Raw genomic sequence first — 12,835 nt, forward strand, 5'->3', positions numbered from 1 at the left:
TGGGGCAGATTTGGGGATATTTTGGGGGGGAGTTGGGGGGATTTAGGGACAAGGATGAATATTTGGGGGGTCCTTGAGGGGGATTTGGGGACAGAAATGGGGGGTTTGGGGGCCCTGGGGGGCATTTTGGGGACAGAAATGGGATTTTGGGGGTCCTGGGGGGGATTTGGGGACAGAAATGGGGATTTGGGGAGTCCTGGGGGTATTTTGGGGGTCCGGAGGGGGATTTGGGGAGAGAAATGGGGATTTTGGGGGGTCCTGGGGGTATTTTGGGGGCAGAAATGGGGGTTTTGGGGGTCCTGAGGGGATTTTGGGGACAGAAATGGGGATTTTGGGGGTCCCGAGGGGGATTTGGGACAGAAATGGGGACTTTGGGGGGTCCTGGGGGTATTTTGGGGCAAAAAAGAGGGTATTTGGGGGCACGAGGAGGCTGTTAATGTCAAGTTTGGGTTCCCGGGGGTATTTTTGGGTCGTTTTAGGGTATTTTTGGGTCGTTTCAGGGTATTTTGGTGCAGTTCCGGGTAGGGTCCGGAGTCCTCCCGCCGTTGTCGACGCTCAGTCCTCCCGCTTCCTCTCTATGGCCGCCGCAGTCCTCCGAGCGCCGGCCCCGCCCTCTCCTTCGGCCGCTCTATCCGCCGCGTCTCGATGGTTCCTCCCCTTCGTTTACTTGCGGGGAAGGCGGAGGAGGTTGCATCACTTCCGGCGACGCGCTGCGCTTCCGCTGCGTCTCGTTGGTTCCGGCAGGAGGGCGGCGGTGAAAGTCACTTTGAAGCGGAGTCGGTGGTAACTGGGGAGGGGGGGGAACTGGGAGGGTGGTGGGGGCTACTGGGAGGGGCTGGAGGGGTTACTGGGAGCACTGGGAGGGCCCTGGGGGGAACTGGGAGCACTGGGAGGGTGGTGGGGGCTACTGGGAGGGGCTGGAGGGGTTACTGGGAGCACTGGGAGGGTGGTGGGGGGTTACTGGGAGGGGTGGAGGGGTTACTGGGAGGGGTGGAGGGGATTATTGGGAGGGGCTGGAGGAGTTACTGGGAGTACTGGGAGGGTTCTGGGGGGAACTGGGAGCGGCTGGAGGGGTTACTGGGAGGGCTCTGGGGGTTACTGGGAAGGAATGGGAGGGCTTTGGGGAGTTACTGGAGGGAACTGGGAGGGCGGGGGAGGGTTACTGGGGGGGACTGGGGGGAACTGGGAGGTTACTGAGGACACTGGGAGGGCTCTGGGGGGAACCGGGAGGGTTCTAGGGGGAACTGGGGGGTTACTGGGAGCACTGGGTTATTAATGAACCCCAGGAGTGCTAATTAACACTGGGGGTGGGGCTAATTAAGCTCATTAATTAAACCACACCCCCTCATTAGCATAACACTCAGCTGGCAATTAATTCCCCTTGGGGAGGCAATTTGAGGGGGGTTTAATTACTCTCAGGGTGGCTTTAATTACCCTGGGGGGCACGTTAATTATAACACAGCCCTTAATTACTCTAGGCAGATTATTAATTAATCACAAATTGTTAAGTAGGGGTGATTAATTAATTAATTAAGCCATGCGTTGTGCTTTGGTACCCTTTCCCTTCGCATTCCCCAGGTTATTTATTTGGGGGGCGGGGGGTGCGTGTGTGTGATTTAATTAGCCTGAGGAATTATTAATTAGAACCAAGGGGGTTAATTAACAAGGGGGGGGGGGTAATTACCCTGTTAATTACTCTTCCTTCTTTAGCCATGGCGGATGACATCAAAGCCAAACTGGAACGTTACAAGACGGCTCCGTTCGACAGCCGCTTCCCCAACCAAAACCAGACCAAGAATTGTTGGCAGAATTATTTAGGTACTGCCCCTCCCCCCACCCCTCCCCCACTCCCCCGCCCCTCCCCCACACCCCCGGCGGGGTGGGGGAGGGGCCGATGTCCCCACGTCCCCTCTCGGTGTCCCCAGATTTCCATCGCTGTCAGAAAGCCATGGCGGCCAAAGGGGCGGACGCCGCTCCGTGTCAGTGGTACTATCGCGTCTACAAGTCCATCTGTCCCACTTCTTGGGTGAGTGGTGGCCCCGATGTGTCCCCAACGTGTCCCCAACATTCTCGGGTCCCCCACAGTGTCCCCATGGCCCTCAGGTGCCCCCATGGTGGCCCTGTGATCCTTGGATGTCTCAGTGTCTCCATGGTCCTCATGTCCCCACGGTGTCCCCACGGCCTTCAGGTCCCCCCATGGTGGCCCCGTGGTTCTCATGTCCCCATTGTGTCCCCAACGTCCTTGGGTCCCCCATGGTGCCTCCATGGTGACCTTGTGGTCCTTGGATGTTTCTCGGTGTCTCCACAGTCCTCATGTCCCCACCGTGTCCCCAACATCCTCAGGTCCCCCACGGTGTCCCCACAGCCTTCAGGTCCCCCCATGGTGGCCCCGTGGTTCTCATGTCCCTGACGTGTCCCCAATGTCCTCAGGTCCCCCATGGTGTCCCCATGGTGTCTCCATGGCTCTCAAGTGCCCCCATGGTGGCCCTGTGGTCCTTGGATGTCTCTCGGTGTCTCCATAGTCCTGGTGTCCCCACGGCCTTCAGGTCCCCCCATGGTGGCCCCGTGGTTCTCATGTCCCCATTGTGTCCCCAACATCCTTGGGTCCCCCATGGTGCCCCCATGGTGGCCCTGTGGTCTTTGGATGTCCCTTAGTGTCTCCATGGTCCTCATGTCCCCACGGTGTCCCCACAGCCTTCAGGTCACCCCACAGTGGCCCCATGGTTCTCATGTCCCCAGTGCATCCCCAACATCCTCGGGTCCCCCATGGTGTCCCCACGCTGTCTCCATGGCCATCAGGTGTCCCCATGGTGGCCCTGTAGTCCTTGGATGTCTCAGTGTCTCCATGGTCCTCACGTCCCCACGGTGTCCCCAACGTCCTCACGTCCCCCACGGTGTCCCCACGGCCTTCAGGTCCCCCTATGGTGGCCCCATGGTCCTTGTGTCTCTCTTGGTGTCCCCAACATCCTTGGTGTCCCCACAGTGTCCTCATGGCCTTCAGGTGCCCCCATGGTGGCCCTGTGGTCCTTGGACATCTGTCGGTGTCCCCATGGTCCTCATGTCCCCACCGTGTCCCCAGTGTCCTCCAGTCCCCCTCGGTGTCCCCACAGCCTTCAGGTCCCCACCATGGTGGCCCCATGGTCCTTGGGTCTCTTTTGGTGTCCCCAACATGTTCCCAACGTCCTCGGGTCCCCTACAGTGTCCCCACAGCCTTCAGGTCCCCCCATGGTGGCCCCATGCTTCTCATGTCCCCAACATCCTCGGTGTCCCCACGGTGTCCCCACAGCCTTCAGGTGCCCCCATGGTGGCCCTGTGGTCCTTGGGTCTCTCTCGGTGTCCCCAATGTCCTTGGGTCCCCCATGGTGTCCCCACGACCTTCAGGTCCCCCTGTGATGGCCATGTGGTCCTTGGGTCTTTCTCAGTGTCCCTGATGTGTCCCCACAGTGTCCCCAGGGTCCTCAGGTCACCCACGGTGGCCCTGGGGTGCTTGGATCTCTGTTGGTGTCCCCAACGTCCTCAGGTTCCCCACGGTGTCCCCATGGCCTTCAGGTCCCCCCATGGTGGCCCCGTGGTCCTTGGGTCTTTCTTGGTGTCCCCAACATCCTCGGGTTCCCCATGGTGTCCCTATGGCCTTTAGGTCCCCCCGTGGTCCTTGGATCTCCCTTGGTGTCCCCAACATGTCCCCAACATCCTCGGTGTCCCCATGGCCTTCAAGTCCCCCCGTGGTGGCCCCGTGGTCCTTGAGTCCCCAGTGTGTCCCCAACGTCTTTGGGTCCCCCACGGTGGCTCTGCAGTCCTTGGGTCTGTGTTGGTGTCCCCAAGGTCCTCGGGTCCCCCACGGTTGGCCCCATGGCCTTCTGGTCCCCCCATGGTGGCCCCGTGGTCCTTGGGTCTCTCCTGGTGTCCCCAACGTTTTCGGGTCCCCCACAGTGTCCCCGCAGCCCTCACTGTCCCCACGGTGTCCCCATGGCCATGGTGGCCCCGTGGTCCTTGGGTCTCTTGGTGTCCCCAAGATGTCCCCACAGTGTCCCCAAGGTCCTTGGGTCCCCCATGGCGACCCTGTGGTCCTTGGGTCTCTCTTGATGTCCCCATGGTCCTCATGTCCCCCAGGGTGTCCCCATGATCCTTCGGTTCCTCTCGGTGTCCCCATGGCCCTCAGGTCCCCCCCAGTGTCCCCAGAGTGTCCCCATGGTCCTTGGGTCTCTCCCAGGTTCCCCCCAGTGTCCTCAGGGTCGTCACGGTGTCACCATGTCCCCCCGGCATCACTGCGGTCCCTGTGCCACCTCTGGTGTCCCCAACTCCCCCATGGTGTCACCACATCCACCTTGATATCACCGTGGTCCCTGTGTCCCCCATGGTGTCAGCCTTGACATCACCGTGCTTCCTGTGTCCCCTGCGATGTCCCCCATGGTGTCCCCAAGTGCCCCATGGTGTCACCATGTCCACCTTGACATCACCGTGGTCCCTGTGTCCCCCGTGGTGTCCCCGTGTCCTCCGTGACGTCCCCACCACCCTCGCGTCCCTCACCCCATCGCCGTGTCACCCCGCAGGTGACAACGTGGGACGAGTACCGCGAGGAGGGGACCTTCCCTGGCAAGATCTGAGCTTCACCCACCCCCCGGGGAGGGGACATCTGTGTCACCAGAGTGGGTGGTGACGCAGCCATCACCGGGGTGGGGGGGGGGGTGACGGACCCATCCCCCACCCCAGGACGAGGTGGGGGGACACACACGGTTGTCGCCGGGGTTGGGGAGGGGACACCGCTGTCACCAGTGCGGTGGCACGACCAATAAAGGGTTGAACTGGTTTTGGTTATGGATGGTGGGGTGGGATGTCCCCAAGGTGGGGGGTTGGGTGTCCCCAAGGTGGGGGGTGGGATGTCCTCTCCAGGGTGGGGGAGGGGACAGAGTAAAGACCCCCCCCCGGGAGCTGGAACCAGAAGGTTTTATTGAAACCAGTCGTGGTGGGACGGCCACAGGAGGGGACAACCCCCTGTCTGGACACTTGGGTGTCCCCGTTGTCCCCACTCTTGGGTCCTCCTTGGGGACAGAGGCGCTATGGGACCAAGGGGAGACCTTGGAGGGGTCGAAGACCAAGGGGCAACCCCAGGATCTGGCCCACAACGTCCCCAGGGGCCACCAGGGTCTGGCCGAGGCCTCGCAGCGGCAGCACTCCCAGCAGCTGGCCTGGGGGAGGACACGGGATCAAGGTGTCACCTCCGTCCCACCATCAGCCCGTCCCACCATCCCCCGTCCCTTCCCTTCATCCATTCTCCCATTTCTTCACGTCTCCATCTTTCCCTCCTCTTGCATCCATCCATCTGTCCATGGTTTCTCCATTCATCTTCATGGTTTCTCCATCCATCTGTCCGTCTTCATGGTTTCTCCGTCCATTGTCTTGTCCATCCTTCAGTTCCTCAATCTAGCTAGCCTACTTCCATGGTTTCTCCACCTCTCTATTCTTTCTCAATGACTTTCTACTTCTTCATCCATCTTTCTTTGGTAGTTTTCCCATCCCTATCTTCATCAACCGATGAAGAAGCTCACTGATGTGTCCATCCATCTGTTCATCCTTCACCCAACCATCCATCTGACCTTTTTCAGTGGTGTCTTCATCTCCTTACCTTTCCATTCCTCCTCTATTCATGGTTTCTCCATCCCCATTGTGTTCCTTCACCTGGAGCTCCTCCCATCCCTTGTCCCCATCGTGTCCCCTCTCCTGGAGGTCCCATCCCATCCCCGTGATGTCCCCTCACCTGCAGATAGGTCCCGTGGCTGCAGCGTTCGATGGTGGACACAGGTGTCACCGGGGCGGCAGCGAGATTCCTCGGGGCACCACGGGGCTGTAGGTGATACAGAGGGTTGGTGAGGACGTGAGGACACGTGACACGGGGAGGGACAGACCTCAGGGGACATTGTGGAGGGACAGGTAGAGAAGTCATGGATGGACAGAGAGATGGAGAACATCAATGATGTGTTGGGGACATCATGAATGTGTTGGGATGTCATGGATGGACAGACACAGGGGACACTCTGGCCATGTAGGGATGTCACCGGCGGGCACAGGTGGAGAACGTCATGGAAGGACATGCAGGGATGTCACGGTTGAAGAGAAACAGAGGGGACACCAGAGGTGGACACCTAGAGGTCATCATGGACATGTAGAGATGTCATGGATGGACAGAGACGTGAGGGACACATAAGGGTGTCACGGATGACCACGTAGGGATGTCACAGATGGACACGCACAATGATGACACCATGGAGGGATGTGTAGAGGCATCATGGATGGACATAGAGCTGGAGAACATCATGGTGGACACACGGGTCATCATGGACACGTAAAGATGTCATGGACAGACACATATGCATAGGTGACATCATGGATGGCCATGTGGGAACCCCACATCCAGCCCCATGTGTAGAACCCCCCCAGAAGACCCGTGGCCCCATGTCCACCTCCCACCCCATGTCCCTGTGGTCCCCAACTCACGGCAGACGTTGGGGGTGCTCCACGGTCCCACCCGAGCTCCAGCCTGGCGGCAGGCGGCTTCGTAAGCACCCAGGACCTCCTTGAGGACCTCTTTGTCCCCAGGGGCCTCGCAGAGCTCCCGGAGACAGATGTCAAAGAAGATCCCGGGGTGGACCATGGTGTGACATTCCCCAAAAGGACCTCGAGGAGCTCGGAGAAGACCACAGAGCTCGTTGTGGACGAAGGCTCTTTTGGTGGGTTGACGACAAGGAGGACACGTGGGACCGGGGCAGGGACGATGACACATGGTCATGGTGGTGGCCTTGTAGATGTGGTCGTTGTAGGGGTGGCCATCGAAGTTACCACAGAGGCCGCAGGTGACGTTGCGGTAGCGCGGTGACACGGTGACGGCAACCGCGGCCCCGGGACCGGCGGTTACGCGGAGGCCGAAGTCGGCGAGGAAGAGGAGGGTGGTGGCACCCTGGGGTGTCACGCACACGGTCCGGCCCTGCAGGCAGAAGGGCAGCGGCACGGCGGCGCCGTCCATCTGCGGGGGGGGTGGGGTTGGGGTGAGCGAGGGGACCTGGTTGGCTGCCCCACCTGGTCCTCCAGCCTGGTTCTTCTCGCCAGCCCTCTGTCCTCCTCCAGCCATCCTTCCAACCTTCTTCATCCAATGTTCTCCATCCTTCTTCATCCAGCCTCTTCCATCCACACGTCCATCCATCCTTCTCCATCCACCCATCCATGACCTTCTCAGTTCCTCCACCCATGGTCTTTTCCATCCACCCATCCATGCTCTTCATCCATCTACCCATGCTCTTCTTCATCTAGGCCTACTTTACCCCTTTCCTCCATCCATGCCCTGCTTCACCCATGCTCTTCTCCATCCATCCATCCCTCCATCCGTGCTTTTTCTCCATCCACCCAGCCTGGTCATCTCCATTTATCCACCTCTCCATGATCCCTCCATCCTTCTCCATCCATCCAGTCAGTCATCGTCATCCATCTGTCCATGCTCTTCATCCATCTATCCATGCTCTTCTCCATCCTTCTCCATCTCCATCCATCCTTTTTAATTCTTCTCCATCCATCTTCATCCATCTCCATCTATCCATCAATCCTTTTCCATCCATCTCCATCTGTCCATCCAACCTTCAACCATCCATCTAACCTTCATGCACCCATCCCTCTCCATCTATCCTTTTCCATTCTTCTCTGTTCTTCTCCATCAATCCTTTTCTTCTCTATCCTTTTCCATCCCTCTTCATCCGACCTTCAACCACCCAACCTTCTCCACCCAACCTTCTCCATCCATCCTTCTCCATCCAACTTTCCTCCATCTCCATCCATCCATCTCCATCCATCCTTCTCCACCGCCTCACCCTCCCTCCAGCCCATTGCACCCCCAAACCGTCCTTCACCCCCTCACCTCCACCACTCTGGGGCTACCTCCCTGCAGCACCCAACGGTGCTTCTCCACGGTGATGGTGACCCTACGGCCACCGCTGCCACCCCGGGGTGGGTCGGTGACGGTGACATCAAAAGCAGGATGGACACCGGGGGGGCCGCAGCTCCGGGCCACCACGTAGGAGCAGTTGTCCCCCACAGCCGCGGCTGCCCCGTCGAAGCTCATGTAGTGCTGGGTCCCCACTGCCCGGCAGGTCCCCGGGGTGCCGGTGGCACCCAACGCTGTCCCCTGCATCGCCGAGCACCCCTGGGTGGCACCGGTGGGGGAGACGCAGCCCTCCCGGCACCCTTGGGTGCAGCTGGGGGTGCAGAGGGCATAGCGGGTGCCTGCCAGGCAGTTGGGTGCTGCAGGGTGGGGAAGGAGGAGATGTTGGCGGGGGGAGTCCTGCCTGGGTGCCCTCCCTGGGGTGCTTGGGTGCTCTTCAGGGTGCCCAGGTCCTTTCTGGGTGCTCTATGGGGCCGTCCCTGTCCCCCCCCCAGGTCCCTGGGGTGCTCTATGGGACCATGTCCCCCCCCCCCAGATGTCTGGGTCCCCGGGGTGCTCTATGGGACCATGTTCCCCCCCACCCAGACACCCAGGTCCCCAGGGTGCTCTATGGGACCATGTTCCCACCCACCCACCCGGATCCTTGGGGTCCCCTATGGGGCCGTGGCCCCCCCCCCCACCCCTGGGTGCTGGGTGACTTACGGCAGAAGCCCTGGGTTCGCCATTCCAGCACCCTCCTCCCGGCCTCCTGGCAGGCGGCAGCGTAGGCGGCGATGACGCGGCAGGCGCCCTCGCGGCGACACCGATCGGCGACGCAATCCCGGTAGTAGGTTTCGGGGTGAATGGTCCCGTGGCAGAACCGGAAAGGTCCTTCCTTACTCAACACCACCCCACACTCTTCCCCACCTTCCAGTTGTCCTTTCCCCAACCCCCCTGCCACCTCGCACCCCAAAACTTTGCCGCACCCCCCTTCCGCCGCTCCCCCCGCCGGCGCCACGTCGTTTCGGGGGTCCCCGTCTAAATCCCCGCAGAGTCCGCAGAGACGTCCCCCGTAAATTCCCGGCACCTGGACGCTCACCCTGCCGTGGCGCCCGTCGAAGGCCACTGTCACCCCCCGGGGGGTCCTCACCGTCACCTCCCAGCCCCGGGATTCCAGGGTCACCCCCGAGGTCCCCACGGCGTGGGGCAGGCGGGTGGGCACGCCGTTCACCTGGGAGGGGAGGAGGGAAATGGGGGTTAAATGGGGGTCGCGGGGGGGATGGAATCTGCGTTCGGCCATCCTGGAGCCCGTTTCCTTGCTACTCATGGTTTACTCGCTCGTTACTCATGGTTTACTCACAAGCTACTCATCATTTTCTCACTCGACACTGATAATTCTCTCTCCACTGATAATTTTCCCACTCTCCACTGATAATTTCCTCACTTGACACCGCTAGTTTTCTCACTCGCCGCTCATAGTTTACTCATGAGCTACTCGCTCGTTGCTCACCACTTGGTACCAGCACTCCAAGGCAGCTTGTGGTGGAGACTGGATGGGAACAAGCCCTCTTACTCACTACTTATGCTTTACTCACTGACTACTCAGCACTTCCAGCTTACATTTCCCCTCTTACTCCCTCCTTACTCCTTACTCACACACTTGCCACTCACTCTTAATTCACTACACATCCCTGGGCAACTCTACATTCCCTACATCCTCCCAGCTTGCTCGTCTACTCGTGTTACTCACCATTCACTCGCTACTTGCTTACTACTCACTCCCTGGGCCATCCAGACCAGCTAAAACACTCTTTACACCCGCTACTCACTGGCTACTCATCACTTGGCCAACAAACGCATCCCCACTTACTACCAGCAGGGGGAGTAAGTGCTACTCAGCACCCAAGCCCTCCTCCTGGGTTACTCACCACCTTACTCCCTCCTCACAGCTCTTACTCACTCCCCGCCCTCACACCTGCCCTACTCCTCCCTTACTCACCCCTGGAACTACTCACCGTGACCTGCCCAGGTTCCAGCCCCACACGTGTGTGATGCATGAGGACCTCGATGCCGACGATGCCACCGGGGCCACCGCGCACCAGGACGCGGAAGGACTCGGCGCCGTCGGCGGCACTGGGGCAGAGTCCGGCCAGGAGGTAGACGCAGGAGATGAGGAAGTCACGGTGGAGACGGTCGAAGGTGCGGAGGTGGCCCATGCCCAGGGCGGAGCAGGTGGCAGGGACAGGGGTGGGGACGGGGTTGGTGGCACAGGGCTCCTGGGGGTGTTTGGATGAGCAGGATGGAGCTGTAGGGGCAGGAGGAGCAGTGGTTGGTCCAGTTGTTCTTCTGGAAGGGTCCTTCATCCATCCATCCATCCATCCATCCATCCATCCATCCAATGATCCCTCAATCCATTCCTCCATCCCTTCCTCCATCCTTCCACCCCATCCATCCTTCTTCACCTAGTTCTCCATCCTTCCTTCCACCCTTGTCCTTCTTTACCCATCTCCATCTCTTCTTCCTTCTTCCACTGTCCATCCATCCTTCACCCATTTCTTGATCCCTTCATCCCTCCATCCTTCCACAATTTCTCCATCCATCCCTCTCTCCATTCTTCACCCTTTCTCCATCCCTTCCTCACCTCTTACTCCATCCATCCATCCTTCCTTCTTCATCCATTTCTTGATCCCTTCATCCTTCTTCCACTGTTTTTGTCCCTCCCTCCTTCTTCACCTCTTTCTCCATCCATCCATTTCTCCATCCCTTCCACTGTTTCTTTGTCCCTCCCTCCATCCCTTCATCCTTCTTCCACTGTTTCTTTGTCCATCCATCACCATTTCTCCATCCCTTCATCTTTCTTCTACTGTCCATCCATCCTTCTTCACCCATTTATTCATCCCTTCATCCTTCGTCCATTATTTCTTTGTCCATCCATCCACCCCTCTGTTCTTCTTCACCGTTTCTCCATCCTTCTTCACCTCTTTCTCCATCCATCCATCCATCCTTCTTCCACTGTCCATCCATCCATCCTGCCATCCTTCTTCACCCATTTCTCCATCCCGTCATCCTTCTTCCATTATTTCTTTGTCCATCCATCCACCCCTCCATCCTTCTTCACCTCTTTCTCCATCCATCCATCCATCCATCCATCCTTCTTCCACTGTCCATCCATCCTGCCATCCTTCTTCACCCATTTCTCCATCCCGTCATCCTTCTTCACCTCAATCCCACCACCCACACCTCCATTCCTCCCACCGCGTCCCCCTGCCCCGGCTCACGGCACTGCGTCCCCTGTCCCCCGCTGTCCCCTTCCTCTGGCTGGGCGCAGACCCCGCAGAGTTGTCCCCGTAGCGTCGCTGGTGCCGTCACCGTCACCGCGCCATCTCCGCCGAAGGCCACCCGCACGCCCGTGGCTGTTGTCACCCGCCGCTGGCCCCCACGACGTTCCAACCGCACCCTGCCACCCGCCAACGAGAGGGGCAGGCGGGTCTGACGCCCGGCCACCTGAGGGAGGGGACACCAGCTGGGACACCCAGTCACCTGGGTCCCCTTTCCAGGGGGTTGGACATGGGGCGAGAAGCCCCAAACGCCTGGGTCCTCTCCTGGAGAAGACCACCCTCAACCCACCCCACCACATCTCATGCTCCACCCGGGGTCGTATCCTCACCCTTGCCATCGTCTCCTCTCCTCGGAGTAGGACCACCTCGTAGCCATCACCGCGGAGCGTGACGTGGCTGAAGGTGGCAGCTGGTCCCCTGCCTACCTGGCCACCTGCCATGACCTGGAGGGCGGGCAACTGGGCGCTGCAGGTGGTCACCAACGTCTGGGTGCAAACTCCAGCCAAGCCATAGTTCTTCCCATCGAAGGCCCGGTAGTGCCAACGTCCCAAGACGTGGCAAACGAGTGGGGGCTGCGAGATGGGGAGGCATCTGGGGGAGGTTTCCACCATCTTGCACCTTGTTCCCTTCGGGCAATGGACATCGTTGCAAGATGGGTTGATGGGAACGCATCTAGGGGAGGTTTCCACCATCTTGCACGTCGTTCCGGATGGACAATGCAGGTCATCGCAAGACGGCTTGTTGGCTACGCATTTGGGCCAACCCTCCACCATCTTGCACGTTGTCCCCTTTAAGCAATGGAGGTCTTTGCATGATGGCTTGTTGGGGAGGCATCTGGGTGAGGTTTCCACCATCTGACATGTTGTTCCAGCTGGACAATGCACATCATTGCAGGATGGCTTCTTGGGCACACATTTGGGCCAATCCTCCACCATCTGACACGTTGTTCCAGCTGGACAATGCATATCGTTGCATGATGGCTTGTTGGGCATGCAGGTAGGCCAGTCCTCCACTATCTGACATGTTGTCCCTGCCGGGCAATGCACCTCGGTGCAAGATGGCTTGTTGGGCACACATTTGGGCCAGTCCTCCACCATCTGGCAAGTGGTTCCAGCCGGGCAGCGGACGGTGTCGCAAGACGGCTTTTTGGGTACACACATTGGCCAACCTCCTACCATCTGGCAAGTGGTGGCCACGGGGCAATGGACGGTGCTGCAGGTGGGTTGGTTGGACATGCATTTGGGCCAACCCTCCACCATGTGGCACGTGGTGCCTTCCAAGCAGTGTACCGTGGAGCAGGTGGGCTTGGGGGGGACGCAACGAGGGACGCCCTCCACCATGTGACACATGGTCCCGGCCTTGCAGGAGACATTGGTGCAGGAAGTGGCTGGTGCGCTCCTAGTCATCTGCACGCACTTGGGCCACCCTTGCACCACCCGGCAGGTCATCTCGTGTGGGCACCGTAGGTCACCACATGAGGGGACACGGACACAACGGGGCCACCCGTTGAGGACCTTGCAGCCCATTCCCACCTTGCAGTGGAGGTTTTTACAGGAGGGTCGGGAGACGCAGGAAGGACGACCGTGCACCACCA

The 12,835-nt window shown here is 59.6% G+C and overlaps 2 protein-coding genes across 2 annotated transcripts; both read left to right on the forward strand.

The window, feature by feature from the left end:
• Window positions 1-636: 636 nt before the first annotated feature.
• LOC129197071 (cytochrome c oxidase subunit 6B1) lies at window positions 637-4,806 on the forward strand. Its single transcript, XM_054805076.1, has 4 exons — window positions 637-783; window positions 1,711-1,818; window positions 1,926-2,026; window positions 4,551-4,806. The coding sequence occupies exons 2-4, from the start codon at window positions 1,713-1,715 to the stop codon at window positions 4,602-4,604; spliced, it is 261 nt and encodes an 86-aa protein (XP_054661051.1). The 5' UTR covers window positions 637-783; window positions 1,711-1,712; the 3' UTR covers window positions 4,605-4,806.
• On the forward strand, window positions 2,045-4,533 carry LOC129197070 (proline-rich protein 36-like). Its single transcript, XM_054805075.1, has 2 exons — window positions 2,045-3,217; window positions 3,294-4,533. The coding sequence occupies exons 1-2, from the start codon at window positions 2,438-2,440 to the stop codon at window positions 3,429-3,431; spliced, it is 918 nt and encodes a 305-aa protein (XP_054661050.1). The 5' UTR covers window positions 2,045-2,437; the 3' UTR covers window positions 3,432-4,533.
• Window positions 4,807-12,835: the final 8,029 nt, after the last annotated feature.

This window comes from Grus americana, chromosome 27 (assembly GCF_028858705.1).
Source record: "Grus americana isolate bGruAme1 chromosome 27, bGruAme1.mat, whole genome shotgun sequence".
NCBI lineage: Eukaryota > Metazoa > Chordata > Aves > Gruiformes > Gruidae > Grus > Grus americana.

What these genes read in the sequence shown, in the direction of transcription:
- LOC129197071 (XM_054805076.1), top strand. Translation starts at nt 1,713, where the DNA reads ATGGCGGATGACATCAAAGCCAAACTGGAACGTTACAAGACGGCTCCG. An exon ending in TTGTTGGCAGAATTATTTAG is followed by an intron (nt 1,819 to 1,925) that starts GTACTGCCCCTC and finishes CGGTGTCCCCAG; the next exon opens with ATTTCCATCGCTGTCAGAAA. An exon ending in CCATCTGTCCCACTTCTTGG is followed by an intron (nt 2,027 to 4,550) that starts GTGAGTGGTGGC and finishes GTCACCCCGCAG; the next exon opens with GTGACAACGTGGGACGAGTA.
- LOC129197070 (XM_054805075.1), top strand. Translation starts at nt 2,438, where the DNA reads ATGGTGTCCCCATGGTGTCTCCATGGCTCTCAAGTGCCCCCATGGTGG. An exon ending in AGTGTCCCCACAGCCTTCAG is followed by an intron (nt 3,218 to 3,293) that starts GTCCCCCCATGG and finishes CACAGCCTTCAG; the next exon opens with GTGCCCCCATGGTGGCCCTG.